Raw genomic sequence first — 18,750 nt, 5'->3', positions numbered from 1 at the left:
GTCAGACATCTTCCAGTCGAGGTGGAAGAAAACTTTAACTATGAAACTTTCCAGTCTAGGATTTTTGGCTACTTCTGTGCTTTTGTTAGGCCATACCGAGGCGCTGGAGGCAATCTCTCAACGAATCCTCGATGCTGAACTCCAAAATCATTGTTCTTGACCAGTGCCCAATTTTGGAGTTATACATTGTCCTGGACCCTTTACCCCTGCATGTTACCTTGCTTCCCTTCCTACCCCAAGGCTCCGGAAAGCATTCACGATGGCCAAGTTTAATGTACTACCCTCGGCCTTTTTAGATGGCATATTTCAAAAAATCCCCTATGCCGAGCGATTATGCCCCTGTGGAGTGGGTGCCGTAGAGACTGTGGGACATGTTCTATTGGACTGTGCTTTATAATGATCTCCGACACACGATGATCACCCCGATCATGCAAAGTCTCCCAGGCAGGGACGCTGCGTTCCATGTTAGATATCTTTTATCTGACCAAATTTCGCAGGTCACAATTAAGGCAGCAAGATTTTGTGCTGCTGCTATTTCACTCCAAAGAGCACAATTAACTCAACTGCCAATACAGACCTGAGTCTGGGTTTTTATTGATTATCTTTATCCAAAAAATGTGTGTCCTGTCATAATTATCTGTTTTATTATTATTTGACCCTGAGTGTATTTCGTCTGGTCTTTGACTGTAATAAACTACTACTACTACTGCAATGGGTTCTAGCCATTGTCTGGAAGTCAATAAATCCCTTGTTAATCACAACCCTGACTTCACTTATTGGCTAAAAATCTGAAAGGGCAGGGATTAGTAGAGCCAACTACCAGCTCATTTAGCAGAAGTTGCAGAGGTGGGGGTCTGTGGCTGACATTTTGGTGAATATCTCTTGAGCCAGACCACATAAGAACTTATTTTTAAAAAAATGAAAGCTAAGAGTCCAGTGATTGGGTGATTAACCCGAAGACCCAGTCAGTACCCCAAAAAAACAGAATATGCAGGTGAAAACCAGAGACCTGGCAATCCAACTTCACCCACAACCTCAAAAAGTAGCTGTAGACCAACTGCACTCTCTTAGCCTCAGCTCTTCATCTGGAGTATATAGTGTTGTAACACTCAAGTTTATATTATGAAATGTGTTTTCTGCTTGGTACGGGCAAAGGCCCTTAAATATGAATAGTCTATAACAGTTAATATGAACAATGAAAACCTTATCTAGGGTGCAGAAACAGGATAAAAGCTGGCTTGTTAGACTGAAAGAAGCAGGTCTCTTCTGAAGTTAAGAACTGTCACATGGACCCAACTAAAGGTTTTGAATCCCAGTTGGTGTAAATTGGCATCACCCTATCCAAGCCAAGGAGATTGTGACTATTTATGCCAAGCTGCGAATTGGGCCTAATTCATCTGGAACAAACATCCTGTTTCCACAACAACACACATACACACTCAAAAACCTCCACTGCTGTAATGAATGGTGATTTCTGAACTGTAATCCTCAAAAACATGTTGAGCTGTTTTTATCAATAGCCTACATTTAAATGCAAATGTGGCCTGTTTATGCAAGGTTTTTAATCTGGCCAAACTGAGAATAAGTAACTTTAAACCTGTAGATAAAACACACACACAAACTTTAGCTGAGGGGAGGTGGTGGTGGTGGTGGAGAATGCAGAACTTGGCTGTATTTTAGAGGTGGTTAAGGAAGCCAATACAGTAAAGTAAAATATTAACAAGGCAGGATGTCTCAGAGAAAATCTTCCTCTGCCAGGTCACAGCTGAATTTGCACAGTGCAGAAGAAAAGGCAAAAATGGCTGAGGAGGAAAGCAGTGGAAAAGAAAGAAAAGAGAAGCAAAGAGGTCAGTGATTATTTGAGGCTTCCCCACTCCCTTCCTTCCAAACTGAAGCAATTATGGCCATCATTCCGAGCTTCTTCTGCACTTGGGTGTACAGACAGAGCTTCAATGCTAAGAAGCTTACCCACTGACTCTGAAAGAGTGAGCAGTTACAGAGCTGCTGAAATACCCTCTTCTGAACAACTAGTGTAAAGGTATAGGAGCCCTGCCCTCTTTTGCCATCTTAGTAGAGTTGTCCTCCACTAAAACGTCTCTAGTAGAGTTACTTCTCTGACCACAAAGGATCAGAACTCCTGTTGCTACAATAAAGTGCTGGATCAGTGCATATATGGAGAATCTCTGGGTGCAGTGAAGACCTTTTGAGGGCCAGTCACTTCATTGGGATATGTTGCATATTTATAATTGGTCATGTCTCCTGTTGGCTAGATATGGTGTCTGGTGCATAGTACTCCTGAGTTCTTTTCTTGGCTCCACCACATACTTGTTTGATAATTGTCCTTTGGCAGGCTCCTTATCAAAGGTTTTGTGGTGGTAGATCCTAAAGGAGGGGGAACAGCATAAGGTAACACAAAGCTGTAGAAGCCTACATATTAGGCTAGGTTTATAAGTTAGTAGATTTAGGGAGTGTTTTCAATGTTTCATTATATTAATGGGAAATAATTGTATTATGTTGCTTCTTGTGCACTTGGGTGTACAGATGGAACTTCAATGCAAAGAAGCTTACCCACAAAGAGTGAGCAGTTACAAAGCTGCTGAATGTAGCTCATCTGAACAACTATTAAAGGTACAGGCAAAAGCCTCCATGGCAGCTTACAGCAGAGTAATAAAGCAAAGCAGAAAGATGAAAAATAATTTAAAAAACACAATGGAATAGAAAAACAGTCACTAAAATTGAATCAATATAATATACAATTCATCATATGGCACCCTCCATCTCTTTTCTGAGTTTCCCAACCCCTACTAGCAGCAGCCAGTGATGTGGGTCAGGAAATGCACACCATGATAACATCACAACATGGGGAAGTTTGTCTAAATGTTACAGGGATAGCAGGGAGAGCTCAGTGTGGGGATGTATCTTTGTGGCTGAATTGTGTTGAGCCTAAGCGTAGTTCTAGCCTGTGAAAATTCAGATGGTCCTTTTCAGTTTTAAAATAATTGTGAATCCCCTTTTAAAAAATGTTGAACGTGGTTGCGTATATTGTTAAATATCAGTCAGCCAGTGAAGATCTTGTGGGGGGCCAGAAAAACTACTGGAAGCTCCTGCCCCTTCAGCCAATTTATTGAGCTCTTTCCCATCCCTTTTGTCTGAGACTCATCTGGGTGCACTGCAGTGCATCCTGCCATTAATCAGAAGGTGAAGCCCTTTTAGGTATCATGAGGGTACTTGGGGTGTTCTAGCACCCCAAAGTTCACCTAGGAACTAGCCTCCCTGTCTTATGTGTCCTGGCAATGTGTGTGGTGAATTCCTGAGTGTGTTCTGGTGCTGTAAAAAGAGCAATTTTATTCATTATGTGATGCCATACTGTACATTATACTACTGATTCCAAATGATATCTCTGACCATTACCTGCTCTAGCAACAAATTACCTGAACTTGGCCAATTCTTTCTTTGTGCAAAGGCTCATTATCCCAACAATGGGGAATATGCCAGGCTATCTGCTTAGTAAAAGAAGCTGGATGTGGAACGTGATTGCTTCTGAAATGAAAACATAATGAAGATGTTTAATTGGCTGCGCAAAAAAGGGGGGACAGAAAAAAATTACTTTCTCATGTGGGATGGAACAAAGAGGAGAAATTTGAGCTACAGTATAGAAGGACATGAGTCACTGTTTCCATCTCTCCAGCATCACAAGGACACTTATGATCTTGATAAGGGATTTTTTGGTATTTACCCTCCAGAACTGTAGAGGCAAGGACATTAAAACATGCCATTGTGAAAGCTTGACGATGTTTTTGAACCTGCAGTGTGAAAAGATAGTTTGCAGGTTTGTTGGGTTGTAATGCTCTATCAATCGAGGCATAGTTGGAGGATAGGCCCAGATTTTGTTGGCGCTCAATATCAGCAATACATTGACTGAGTATCAGTCTAGCCGTATCATATCCTTAAGATAACCCAGGGAGAGTCCATATAATTGGAGCTTTTGAGGCAAGGTTTGTTTCCATACTGACTGGAACTCATCCTGTAACGTTAATGGAGCCAGACCAGTTGGGAAAAAGATTAATTTCAGACAGAATTTGAGAGTAACGAGCCAGGCCCTGGTTTTGGCCTTCTGGAGGCCAGCCTCTAACCGCAGAACAACATTTGGGACACAGTGAGGTACCTGAAAGACAGCCCTCAAAAATCTGGATTGTACTACTTACAGGGGTGTAAAGTTGGAATAGGGTCCAAGTTGTGCTCTATATAACAGCTGAGTTAATGATTTGATCTTAAATAGCTTTATTGCTGCTGGTGTATAGTGACCCCCTCTAGTGTGGATAAAATTTAATATAGCAGAAGCACTCCTTTGGGCTGTCTGAGCGACATACTCTGCATGGGCCTTCCGGCTGCCATTTGCCTGAAAAACAACACCCAGATATTTAAAGGTCTTTACCTGTTCAATCTCATGCCCACTTATAGACCATCTGTACATCCTTGGTCTTTTAGCAAAAGCTATGACCTTTGTTTTTTGGAAATTTATTTGTAGCTATTCATCATGGCAATATTGGGCAAGAGCTCGCAAGGCTCTCTTCATTCCTGTAGGTGTCTGGGACAAAATTACTGCATCATCAGCATATCATTTAGGCGCATCTACTTCTGTTGTAATATCGTCACATTCTGTGCTCCCCCACTGCTGCCAGCAGGAGCCAAATGTGGAGTGATGGCAGGAAAAGTCACAGCTTGATGACCTCGCCACAAATGTAAGAAGTGTGGCTGAAACTTTAATGGAAAAGAAAGGATAGCTAGACATGCAGTGCCATTTTCAGCAGTAGCCCTTTGTCAATGTGAACATAGGAAGCTGCCTTATGTTGGGTCAGACCACTGATCCATCTAGCTCAGTAGAGTCCGCACTAACTGGCAGCAGCTCCCTAGAGTTTCAGACAGGGGACATTCCCAGCCCTACCTGCAGATGCCAGAGATCGAACCTGGGACCTTCTGCATGCAAAGCAGATGCTCTACCACCGAGTTACAGCTGGGGATGGAAGGATCCATCTATTTCGGTTCTCCCAGATTCTCATTTTTCCAGCCTTTAATGCAGTTCCCCACATTTTTGCAGCAATTTCAGACTTTAAAAAAAATCCTCCAGAAAATTCTTAAATACTTTAGCACAAATTTATCCTAATCAACCCATTCCTATATGCAGTTTTGATTAATGTACACATTTCTACAAGCAATTTCTCCTAACGTACTGCATTTTTGTATTTTACTGATATATGCATTTATATGCACACTTTACCCTAATATACACATTTTTTGCATACACTGGTTGGCTGGAGAACTGTATTGCAAAATTCAGATCTGATATTGCTTCAGAAAGTGCAAAATGACAGATGTGACTTGAAATGTGAACTGAATCAAATTTCTCCACTACCCCTAGCTGCAGTTGTGTGTTGTTCTGTCCACTGACAGGGATGGTGTGAATGGCCTTTTTAATATGGATGATGTTGCTTTTGGTTGTAAATGTAAAGCAGTCAGTAAAGACCTCACAGGAAGGCTGTGAATGGCACCTCTCAGGTCATTTTGTACAGATCTGCCCTTTATTAAGTCTGTCAGCACTTGTATGAGCACTTCTAGCAAAAAAAGGGGGGCATAGTATTTTGCCAAGACTTTTCTGTTAGAATCATAGAACAGAGTCATAGAATCACAGAGTCAGAAGGGGCCTATAAGGCCATCGAGTCCAACTCCCCTGCTCAATGCAGGAATCCAAATTAAAGCATACCCGACAGGTGGCTGTCCAGCTGCCTCTTGAATGCCTCCAGTGTTGGAGAGCCCACCACCTCCCTAGGTAACTGGTTTCATTGTTATACTGCTCTAACAGTTAGGAAGCTTTTCCTGATGTTCATATGAAATCTGGCTTCTTGTAACTTGAGCCCATTATTCTGTGGCCCTGCACTCTGGGATGATCGAGAAGAGATTCTGGCCCTCCTCTGTGTGGCAACCTTTTAAATACTTGAACAGCGTTATCATATCTCCCCTCAAATATTCTATTTGCAAGGCTAAACATGCCCAGTTCTTTCAGTCTCTCCTCCCAGGGCTTTGTTTCTAGTCCCCTGATCATCCTTGTTGCTCTCTTCTGAACCCATTCCAATTTGTCTGCATCCTTCTTAAAATGTGGTTTCTAGAACTGTACGCAATACTCAAGATGAGGCCTAACCAGTGCCGAATAGAGGGGAACTAATAGTTCACATGATTTGGAAACTATACTTCTGTAAATGCGGCCTAAAATAGCATTCGCCTTTTTTGCAGCCACATCACACTGTTGGCTCATATTCAACTTGTGAACAATCCCGAGATCCTTCTCGCATGTAGTATTGCTGAGGCAAGTATTCCCCACCTTATAACTATGCGTTTGGTTTCTTTTTCCCAGGTGTAGAATTTCGCACTTATGCCTGTTAAATTTCATTCTGTTGTTTTCAGCCAAATGCTCCAGCCTATCAAGATCCCTTTGAATTTTGTTTCTGTCAGCCAAGGTATTAACTATCCCTCCCAATTTTGTATCATCTCCAAATTTGATAAGCATTCCCTGCACCTCCTCATCCAAGTCATTAATAAAAATGTTGAAGAGCACTGGACCCAGGAACGAGCCCTGCGGTACGCTGCTCGTTACTTCCCCCAGTTTGAGAAGGAACCATTGATAAGCACTCTTTGAGTACGATTCTGTAGCCAACTGTGGATCCACCTGATAGTAGTTCCATCCAGCCCACATTTAGCTAGCTTGCTAATCAGAATATCATGGGGCACTTTGTCAAAAGTTTTGCTAAAGTTGAGATATATTATGTCCACAGCATTCCCACAGTCTCCCAAGGAGACTACCCAATCAAAAAATGAGATAAGATTCAGTGCTCTACGATGCATTTCATTGGGCCCTGCAGATTTCAGCTCATTCAAAGTGATTAGATATTTCTTGACCATTTGTCTGTCGATCTCAAGCTGCAATCCTGCCCCTTCATGTTTCCCAAGAGAGTCATAGACCTTCTTTTGGGGGAAGACTGAGCCAAAGTAGGAATTATTCCTGCCTTTTTTTGTCATCTGTTCTCATTTTGCCGTCCTCATTGAGTAGCTGTACCACCATTTCATTTCTCTGTCTTTTCCGATGGTTGTATCTGAAGAAAGCTTTTTTGTTGCTTTTGGCATGTCTCGATAACCTCAGCTCATTCTCACCTTTAGCCTTCCTGACGCCATCCCTGCAATTCCATGCTGTCTGAACTTTTCCTTTATGGTCTGGCCTTCCTTCCACTTCCTGTATGTGTCCTTTTTTGGTTTCAGGTAATCTCTAAGCTTTCTGTGAAGCCACATTGGCTTCTTTTGCTGTCTTCCCCCTTTCTTCCTTGATGGAATTGTTTGTCATTGTGCCTTTAGAATTTCCTCTTTTATAAACTACCACCCATCTTGGACTCCTTTTCTCATTAGGGTTGTTTGCTATGAAACTTTACTTACCATTGCTCTTAGTTTATTAAAATCGGCTTTCCTGAAGTCCAGGGTACGTGTATGGCTACTCTCAGCTTTTGCTTCCTTTAAAAGAAAGATCTCAAGTATAGCATAGTCACTTTCCCCCAGAGTTCTTATAACTGCCACTTCATCCACGAAGTCATTTCTATTGGTTAGAATCAAGTCAAGGATAGCTGATCCTGTAGTTGCTTCCTCCACTTTCTGTAGGAGAAAGTTATCTCCAACACAAATCAGGAATTTCTTGGAGGGGCTGTGTTTGGGAGAATTTGTTTCCCAACAGATATTGGGATAATTGAAGTCCCCCATTACTACTACATCATGCCTTCTCAAAACATTGGCGATTTGCTTTGCAAAAGTTTCATCCCTGTCTTCTCCTTGATTGGGTGGTTGGTAGTAGACTCCAACTACCATGTTCCTTTTATTCCTTGCCCCATTTATTTTAATCCAGATACTCTCAGTGGAGCTACCAAGCTCATCCTCCTGTATGTGTGCAAACATATATATTTTTAACATATAGCACAACTCCGCCTCCCTTTCTATTCCTTCTGTTCTTTTTGAACAAGTTATTTATTTATTTATTATTTGATTTATATCCTGCCCTTCCTCCCAGCAGGAGCCCACGTTATATCCTTCAATTGCTGTATTCCAGTCATGGGAGTCATCCCACCAAGTTTCAGTTACACCTATCAAGCCGTATTAACTCTCCTGTATTAAGAGTTCAAGTTCGTCCTGTTTGTTTCCCATATTCTAGGCATTAGTATACACACACTGAAGACCATGAGGTTTATGACCTGGCTTCCTTCTTACATTTTTATGAAGCCTCATTAGAGGCATTCCCTCAATTCCTCTTACTATGCACAAGCCTTTGTTAGATGTTACCACCAAGTTTATGTCTCCCTCCACTTTAGGATTCAGTATAAATCTCTCCTGATGAATTTCACCATGCTGTGGCCAAACACATTCTTCCCAGTCCTTGTGAGGTGCAGCCTATCACTTGCCAGCAATCCATCTTCCAGGAAGCATAGACTGTGGTCTCAGAATCCGAATCTCTTGTGTCAGCTCCACCTTCATAGCCAGTCATTCACCCAGAGTATTTTTCTTTCCTTTTCTACTCCTCTTCTAAGTATCGGATGGACAAGAAAACTATCTGGGCCCCAAAGTCCTTGAGTTTCCTTCCCAGAGCTTCAAAGTCTGATGTGATTTCTTCGTAGCTTCACTTGGCAGTGTCATTTGTTCCCACATGGATGAGAAGAAACGGATATCTGTAAGTGGGCTTTATGAGTAATGGCCACCCTTCCATCACATCTCTAATCTATCTTCCAGGGACGCAGCACACCTGGCGAGTCCATGGATCTTCTCAGCATACTTGAGTTTCAATCCCACTCAGTAGGGAGTCTCCCACCACTGCTACTCTTCTCTTCTTGTTGTTGTGGGGTGTGGTTTCTTTGCCTCTGCTTGACTGAGCTTCAGCCTCTCAATGTCATGTGGGGCTTCCTGTAATTCTTCCCCTGCAGACTGTCCTCTGGTCTCATCCTCAAGTACCTGGAAGCGGTTCCATAGTTCCACCGGTGAAGAGTGTCTTCTAGCTCGTCTACACCTGTCACCCTTTTCCATGGAGTTTCCTCCATTGTTGCTCTCCACAACAGTCTGCTCTTCTGCTTCAACATGCTGTTGTTCTTCCACCTCCTGTACTTCTCTTTGCTGTTGTTGTTCCAGCATTCTATATAAGAACTCTTCATCTTCTCTTATATTCTTCAGTGTGGCCACCTGCTGTTCCAGGTCCCTCACTTTTTCTTCCAACAATGCCATCAGCTTGCACTTGTTGCACGTGTACGCCATGTTGTTCTCAGCCAAGAAAACAAACATGGCACACACCTTGTAAGTTACCACCACTGGAGTGTCCTTCCTGTCCATAGTCTCTACTGCCCTTCCTTCCTTCCTTCCTTCCTTCCTTCCTTCCTTCCTTCCTTCCTTCCTTCCTTCCTTCCTTCCTTCCTTCCTTCCTTCCTTCCTACTTGTATTGGAATGGCCTGTGCTGTGACCGGTCTTCCTTCAGGGTAAATAGGAGAGTTCCACTGGTATGTGGTATACCGTACAAGGGGAAAACTTGGGGGGGGGGACCTCCCCTGCCAAACTCCTCTGCCAAACTCCTGTAAGCTCTCACTGTTCACTTGCTGAGAGCTGGCTTGCTTGTATCTCCTCTGGACCAGCTGACGCAGCTCCGTCTGCTCTGCTCAGTTAGGAGTCAGGCTGTTATCTGCGAACAGGGCTTATATGATGATTACCTTAAAATGCTAAGCGACACACAGCAGCAATGAAATAAGCGTCATATGTTATAAAAACAAAACAGGGAGCTGGTAAAACACTGCTAGCAAGCAGGAGCCCTAGTCATGGATGTCCCTGAAGGGAGTGATACAATGGAAATAATGTTTGCTGTTTCTATATTGATTACAGAGGTAGCAAGCAATTTGATCCTGGGACTGATAAGAAATGTGAGATTGTGAACTTCAGGTTGTAATTTAGTTCTAGTTGGTTGATGCTTATAACCCATTTGTCTAGAGCAGGAGTGGGGAAACTGTGGGCTTCCAGATGTTGCTGGATACCAACTCCCTTCATCCCTGACTGCTGACCATGTGGTTTGGGGCTGATGGGAGTTGGAGTCCAACAACATCTGGAGGGCCATACGTTAACCAATCTATTACAACTGAAAAGAGAAGAAGATATACATTTCTATTCCAGTCTCTCTTTGCACATGCAGTCGGACATCTTGTATTTATTACACACGAAGCCACAAAACCTTGATCACAATCAGGACTGGCCCTGCCATGCAGCAGATGGTGAAGCAATCTGCTTCAGGCAGCAGTGTGAGTGGGGATAAGTGAAGACAGGAACTGTGCTCAAATGGTGCAGCAAGACTTTTTAAAGTGTTGGGAAACTCTTTTCAGCCTGAGGCCCACATTTGCAATTAGCAATTTGGGGGAGGAGTCGCTTGCCAGTGGTAGGCAGGGCCCAATGCAAATGTGGGCAGAGCAATGCATGTGAATCTTACCTTTGTACAGTAGGATACATTCCACCTATTCTCCATGGCTACTGACAAACCGTCTTGTGGTAGCCGGAGCTGTGATAGCAATGGTGACAAATATCTAGTGAATATGTAACTAGAGCCAAATATATCAGATCCTTCTAGAATAGGCATCATACATCAGCCCCAAAGAAACAAGGCTTAACAGCAGTTTTCATAGCAGTAATAGTCTTCCTGCCAAATGCCTATCAGTTAGTCAGAGGTTACATCACACACACAAACACAGAGAGAGGGGGGGGTGCTCCCATACACACACACACACACCTAGGGACTCAAAACACCCACCACCATCACCCAGGGACTCCTAAACACATATCATTACTACTACATATCACATACTGTAGACAATTATCCACCCTCGCAGTAAAAAAAACCAACACCACCAAATATTCTGAGGTAAGTTTATTTATTGAAAAATATTAAGAGAAGGGCCCAAATGTCTCCTTGAAGGTTCCACAGGGCCAAACAGCATTCCCAAAGCACCACCCTCTGAATACAGGCATCAAGTAGGACTGGAACCACTGCAAAGCAGTACTGCCCACCTCCAACTTATACAGCCGCTCCAGAAGAATACCTTGGTCGATGGTAATGAAAGCCACTGAGAGATCAAGAAGAATTAACTGGATACATTCCCCCTGTCTGTCTCCCAATATATGCCAACATTCGGGGTGACCAAGGTAGTTTCCAGGCCAAAAATGGGCCCAAACCCTGATTGATATGGATCTAGAAAATCAATTTCATCCAAGAGAGCCTGGATCTGGTCTGTAACCACATGCTCAAGAACCTTGCCCCTAAAGGGGAGATTAGCAACTGGTCAATAATCACTTAGATTTTCTGCATCCAGGGAGGGTTTCTTAAGGAGTGGTATACACTGCCTCCTTTAAAAAGCCAGGGACAACCCCTCTCACAAGGATGGATTAATCACCTCCCTGACTTAGCTGGCTGTCCCCTCCCTGCTAGTTTTTATCAGCCATGAGGGACAAGGGGCAAGAGCACAAATGGTTGCCCTGACCGAACCAAGTGCCTTGTCCACATCCTTGAACTTTACTAACTGAAATTCATCCAACACAACAGGACAAGACAGTGTTCTGGGCACCTCTTGAGACTCATTTGCTATAAATGTGGAGTCAAGGTCCTGGCGAATGCAAGCAATTTTATTGACAAAATGCTTTCCAAACAAGCATAGCATGTTATACACATATAATTATACATAGTAGCAGGGCCGGCTCCAAGTTTCTGGGGGCCCTGGGGCACAGGCCCCTTGTCCCCTTGCTTTCCTCTTCATATCACACTCCTCCTCCCTCTTGGCCCCACCCCTTTAAAGTAAAACAGATCTTGACTGATAAGGCAAACCCCTGTTGTCAAATATAAACAATACATTTTGAACTCTTGAAATGATGAGTGCCATTTCTTCATCACTGAATGGATACACCACTTCCACACATCTAAAATTAACCCTTTGGCCTCTATATTATAATCTCATTTCACCCTTCCTTTTCTAACTATATATAGAATAAGCCCTGATTCTGTCACACTACAGTTTGCAGTGCCACAGACAGGTGGTGCTATGGTCTGTAAAGATGCAAACTACAGCATGACAACCTCGGCAGTGGAGAGTGGGACAGTGGCAGGCAGCAGCCTGGGGGACCTGGGGAGTGACAGGCCAGGGCAGCTCTGGGAGGCCTCAGCATCACTATCATGAGGCCTCCAAAGTAGAAAATTTGGTGACTCGTCAGAGGGAGGCTTCACAACCCGGGGGGGGGGAAGTTTGGTGACTTGTCTGTGTGTGGAGAGGAAGCTTACTGACCCATGGGGGAGAGAGCCAGAGTGAGTGCCAAAGCAAGCAGTGACAAGCCAGGGCACCGCCCTCAGGCCTCAGCATTGCTACTGCACCACTTGCACAGTAGGCATCTTGGCAACCCATCTTGTGGAGGAAAGAAGTACATCCATGAATAATATTTGATGATATAGCAGCATCCTTAAGGTGGATCAACTGGCAAGATTGGACTGGGGCCAGTGAGGTGTCGCTCGGAGCTCCTGGGCTCTCAGCCAGTGCCCAGTGTGGCCCATTGCTGGACCCTGGCCTGCACGGTAGTTTTAAGTTTTCTTTCTTTCTCCTATATGCTTAAAAATTGTCAGCCCTTTGTGAGGTAATAGGGTTTATACCTGCTCTCAGCCCATGAAACAGGGTAAGATATAAACAACCCTGCTGAAAGCATCCCACAAAACACACACACAGTTACAAGCAAGCCCTGTTCTCATCTCTGCTGAGGGGCGCATGAGGGAACTCATTTATTACCTATCCTAATAATGTAGGATGGCTGTACAGATGACAGCCTGTTAAAGGGAGTTTAGTAAAAGAAAGAAAGAAAGAAATGCAGGGAGCTCTTCATAGTTATTTATTATGTGTATTTATTTCTTGCCCTTACATCCTGTTCTTCCTTTGGCAAACTTATTGGGAAACATTTTATTAGAGTTACACTAATGCCTTTTAAAGGCAAGCAGCACCTAAATAGTAAATGAGAAACAGAAATCTAAGTGTAAGCCACACGGAGCTCATTGGCTCTGTATGCTCAGAGCATCATTTTGCTTCAGCCAGCTAATTTAAAATAGGCAGGGATGCCTGTGGTTCCTGCAGAATAAGCCTACTGTTATAGCAGAGATGACCCAAAGCCACGAACTGTGCCCCTAATTATGAGTTTTAACATTTGGAATAGGGGTTATCATTCAGTATGCATTCTGCTTGACTGAACATGAGTGTTTAGAGCACCTTAAGTGTGCTTATAGCCAACTGTGCGCAGCCTAGGCAGCAGCAGGGGCATCACTAGAGCGGTGCGGCAGGTGCGGGCCACACCGGGTGACACCCCGAGACGGGGGTGACACCCAGAGCCGCCCCCCGCCCTAGGCACCACCACCGGGAAGCGAGCTTCTGAAGGCCCTCAGCCAGTACCCAGCATGGCGGAGGCTGCCCCAGTAAAAATGCCTCCCTCCATCGTCAGTGGGACCCTGAGCCCGAGAGACAAGAAGAGGTGGGAGCTGGTGGTAAATGGGCCAAAGGCTCGCCCCTGCGCTACAGGAGAAGGAGCTCTTCCCGCCTCTGAGCAAGCAGTCATTGCCGCCGCCTGAGGGAAAAGATGGAGATGTGGCGGGGGCGGCCTGTCCCATGCTCGGGCGATGGTGGCAAGGACTGCACCGGCCCCACCACGTTAGGACCATCTTTGAGCCCCAGCAACAACTGCAACCTCCCCAGCTGAGGCAGCTGCACCGTTTCCAGCCTGCGGAAGGGGTGAGGACAGTGGTGTCACTAGGGTTGGTGTCACCCGGTGCGGTAACTCATGGTATCACCCCCATGGACCTCCTCCCGTACCAGACCATACAGAATCCTTAGTAATGTTTTTTGTACTAATGTTACTCATAAATCGTAATTCCCGTATATCACTGAATGTAATAGCAATAGTAGTGACATAAACAACTAGCAAAATTAAAACTACACCTTTAAATTACAATATCATACGCACAGCCTAAATGTATTTACATTTATACATAGTCTCATGTGGTTAAAGTGAAAATTCTGTAAGAAAACAATAAATTCAAAGTAAAAATGTTTAAGAACTACATCAAAATTATGTTCATTTTAACATTAAACTTTACTGTTACATGAGATACATTAATGGATTAGGTTTGCATAATCAATAATGGCCCAAATAATGTAGAAGTTGTAGACAAATGCATATGGAAATATACTCATAAATGAAATAATACCAAAAAAATAAACAGGAACAAATACACAAGCATTTCAGCACTTAGTGAACATCTCGACTAAATCAGAACTTTGCTTTTCTGGCCTTCAAAGCTGCGAACTTGTGAATCACTTCATCGAAATCAATGCCTTTCGCCAACTCACTTTCAATGGATAATATCGCAAGATCGGAAAGCCTTGACTGTCCCATGGTAGATCGCAAATAGTTCTTTATAACTTTCAGCTTTGAAAAGCTCCTCTCACATGGAGCCACAGACACACAGATTGTCAGAAATAATTTTAGGCTTAGTGAAAGGGGTTGGGAGAGATTCTACGAAGTCCCATTCAGCTCTGAATGTCAAAACGTCTAATATTGCCCAATCTTTGGCTTCTTCCCGATAATAATAATAATAATAAATTTAATTTTTGTGTCGCCTATTTGGCCGAAGCCACTCTAGGCGACGTACATATTAAAATTCAATAAAATACAATATAATTACAGAATAAAATACAATGCAGTCAACACTAATGCAGGCGTAAAACTATGTAGGGCAATCAGAAACAATAAACAATCACAGAAAAATTAGCCCACCCCGGAGATCCCAAAGGCCTGTCCAAAGAGCCAAGTTTTTAAGGCTCGGCGAAATGTATCCAGGAAAGGGGCATGGCGAAGATCAAACGGGAGGGAGTTCCAGCGAGTGGGGGCCGCCACTGAAAATGCCCTCTCTCTAGTCCCCACCAACCTAGCTGTTTTCGTTGGTGGGACTGAGAGAAGGCCCTGCGTGGCTGATCTATTCGGGCGGCTTAATTTGTGGTACTGGAGGTGGTCCTTCAGGTAAACTGGGCCGAGACCGTATAGGGATTTAAAGGTTAACACCAACACCTTGAATTGGGCCCGGAAAACAACTGGAAGCCAATGTAGATGAAATAACACTGGTGTGATGTGATCGCGGCGGCGGCTGTTTGTAAGCAACCGAGCTGCCGCATTCTGCACCAATTGTAGTTTCCAGACTGTTTTCAAGGGTAACCCCACGTAGAGCGCATTGCAGTAGTCTAATCGAGAGGTGACCAGGGCATGTACTACCAGTGGGAGCTGATGAATAGGGAGGTAGGGTTGCAGCCTCCATATGAGGTGTAGTTGATACCAAGCTGCCCGGCTCACTGCCGAAATCTGCGCCTCCATGGACAGCTTGGAATCAAGAACAACCCCGAGGCTGCGGACCTGATCCTTCAGGGGTAAACTCACCCCATTAAGCCTCAGGTCAACAACACCCAACCTTCCCCTGTCACCCACAAGCAGCACCTCGGTCTTATCAGGATTAAGCTTCAGCCTGTTCCTTCCCATCCACCCACTCACGGATTCCAGGCACTTGGGCAAGGTCTCCACAGCCAACTCCGGTGAGGATTTAAAAGAGAGGTAGAGCTGCGTGTCATCAGCATATTGGTGACACCGCAGCCCAAAACTCCTGATGATAGCTCCCAGCGGTTTTATATAGATGTTAAATAGCATGGGAGAGAGGATAGAACCCTGTGGCACTCCACAAGTGAGGGGCCAAGGGTCTGAAACCTCATCCCCCAATGCTACCTGTTGATGCCTGTCAGAGAGAAAGGAACGGAACCACTGTAAAACAGTGCCTGCTATTCCCAATCCTTCCAGGCAATCTAACAGGATACCGTGGTCGATGGTATCAAAAGCCGCTGAGAGATCCAGGAGGACAAGAAAGGTGAATTCTCCCCTGTCTAATGCCCTCCTCATATCATTCACCAGAGCGACCAAGGCTGTTTCAGTACCATGTCCAGTCCTGAAACCTGATTGGTATGGATCCAAATAATCCGTTTCATCCAAGTGTGCTGACAACTGGCTAGCCACCACTCGCTCAATGATCTTGCCCAAAAATGGCAAATTCGAAATGGGGCGAAAGTTGTTCAAGACTTGGGGATCCAAGGAGGGTTTTTTCAAAATGGGTTTTATAATTGCTTCCTTGAGGGCCGGTGGCAGTACACCCTCTTTCAAGGATGCATTTACCACCGCCCTGATCCCTTCGCCCAATTTCTCCTTGCAATTCATAAGGAACCATGATGGGCAAGGATCAGTCAGACAGGTGGTAGGCTTCACTGTTGAAAGTACCTTGTCCACATCCTCAGAAGGAAGAGGCTGGAACCGATCCCACTGAACCGGATTGCAACTGGTCAACTCTGGATCTTCTACTGCATCCACAGCGTACGGAATCGAGTTCTTCAGGTGTTCGATTTTATCAGCAAAGTGCCTTGCCAATTTGTCACAGGAAGCCTTAGAGTGCTCCAAGGGTTCCTGAGCAACTGGACCGACCAGGCTTCGGACCACTTGGAACAGCTTCCTGGGACAGCACTCTGCTGATGCAATAGAGGCAGCAAAGAAATCCTTCTTTGTTGCCTTTATTGCCACCTGGTAGGCAGCTATTGCTGCTCTAACCTGTGTCCGAACATCTTCAGAGCGGGATTTCCGCCACCGGTGTTCTAGTCATCTCACCTCCTGTCTCAGACTTCACAACTGGGGTGTGTACCACGGTGCGGTCTGAATTCTGTTCAGGGGGAGAGGACATTTTGGAGCCACCCGGTCTAATGCCCTGGTGATTCCCTCATTCCACTCCATCACCAGGGTTTCGACCGGGCGACCTTCAGCAGGTTTCAATTCCCCCAGCGCAGTCAGGAATCCATCCGGATCCATCAGGCGCCTGGGGCGGACCATTCTAATAGGTCCTTTACCCCTGCAGAGGGTGTGTGGCAACGAGAGGTCAAAGTTCACCAGATAGTGAACTGACCATGACACGGGGGTAAAAGAAATAGCCCCCAACTTCAGAACACTCCCTGCCATTCCCAAGACAAATACAAGGTCGAGGGCATGACCGGCTACATGGGTGGGCTCAGTGTTACTAAGGTGCAGTTCCCAGGAAGCCATGGTTTCGAGGAAATCCCGAGGGGCTCTGATGAGAGTGTTCTCAGCATGCACGTTAAAGTCCCCCAACACTAACAGTTCTGGGGAGAGCAGTCGTACATCCGAGACCACCTCTAGTACCTCGGTCAGGGAGTCTGCCGTGCAGCGGGGCGGGCGGTACACAAGCAGGATCCCCAAACTGCCCTTCGAGCCCAACCTCCAGTACATGCAATCTACAAACTTGGTCTTAGGAAGCAGGGGCCTGGTGAAAATCAAAGACTCCCGATAGATGACTGCCACACCCCCTCCCCGCCTTCCTACCCTCGGTTGCTGCGCATAATGGAAACCTGGCTGACACATGGCCTCAAGGATGGGAGCTGAGGCCTCGTCCAGCCAGGTTTCCGTAATACACACCAGGTCTGCGCGCTCATCCAGTATCAAATCATGGATGACAGATGTTTTTTGTGTCACAGACCTGGCATTACAGAGCAGCAGTCGAAGGTCGGTAGGAATCCTGCGTACTCCAGTTAACTTCTGGTTTTGGGCAGACCTGGAACAGGGGATGGGTATTACGCATCTATCCCCTGTTCCTCTAAATTGACGTGGTCTGCCCCTAGCATCAGTCCAGCGCCTGCCGCCCAATCTTGGTATAACTTGGCCCCCATCCTTCTCTGTTCCATCCCCCCTTGGTTTACACATGCCTCTATCCCTGCTGCCTAATGGACAGGCCTAACCTAAAACAATAATAAAAGCGAAAACCCACCCCGGAGACTGCCAGCCACTCCTTTATGACCGCAGACAAAATTACACAGATCAATCTCTGCTGCTTTCAGGTGCCTTCTCAGCCTTGGTATTTCTATTAAAAGCTCACTCTCGGATACCTCATCATAGAAAGTGGTCAATTTTGGAATGGACACCTTTAACTCTTCTGCAGTGGCAGATATGAAACTCTTCGCTTGAACAGCCTCAAACATGGCTGCTACTTCCTTGATGGCTCTTGATCTGATTTGGAGTTCAGAATGAAAGCGATCAATGCACTCAAGCATCGCCCTCTTATTTTCTTCTTGCAGAGTGAGTCCAGCATCGCTTGCTTGCTCCCCTGCCATCCTCTTCTTGAACCTGGCTCTTCTCTCTACTGCAATTCCATATTCGTCTGATTTTAAAAGCGCCTGTTCAATTGCATGCTCCACTAGGTGACTGCGCTCCTCGTGCAGAAAAAGTCTTAGCGCCTCTAGCTTTGTCACCACCTTGTTGAGAGTTAAGCCCTTAGTCTGCAGGTACTGCTGTGTAAGATTAACTTCCTGAAGTACATCGCACCAGAAGTACAGGTAGCACAGAAAAGTGAAATCACAGACAGCAGGCAAAAGACCTTGTGCTGCACCTCTTGTGTCCAAATTTTCATAATATTGACAGTTCCTTTTCAAACCCCTTCCTAATGATCCCTAACATGGAGTTCACATTTTTCATAACTGCCACACTTCTGTCCTGGGGAAGTGGGGGGAAAGTAGGAATAGGGAACCTGTG

The 18,750-nt window shown here is 45.1% G+C and overlaps 1 protein-coding gene across 1 annotated transcript in view; it reads left to right on the top strand.

The window, feature by feature from the left end:
- Positions 1 to 1,783: 1,783 nt before the first annotated feature.
- SLC15A2 (solute carrier family 15 member 2) overlaps positions 1,784 to 18,750 on the top strand; it is a 120,202-nt gene continuing 103,235 nt past the window's right edge. The window contains exon 1 of the mRNA XM_061609115.1: positions 1,784 to 1,847. Coding sequence (XP_061465099.1) covers positions 1,799 to 1,847 — 49 coding nt within the window. The 5' untranslated portion in view covers positions 1,784 to 1,798. The remainder of the gene's footprint in view (positions 1,848 to 18,750) is intronic.

Source organism: Rhineura floridana, chromosome 2 (assembly GCF_030035675.1).
Source record: "Rhineura floridana isolate rRhiFlo1 chromosome 2, rRhiFlo1.hap2, whole genome shotgun sequence".
Lineage (NCBI taxonomy): Eukaryota > Metazoa > Chordata > Lepidosauria > Squamata > Rhineuridae > Rhineura > Rhineura floridana.
Note: the sequence above shows the minus strand (reverse complement) of the source record. Positions and strands in the feature narration are given on the sequence as shown.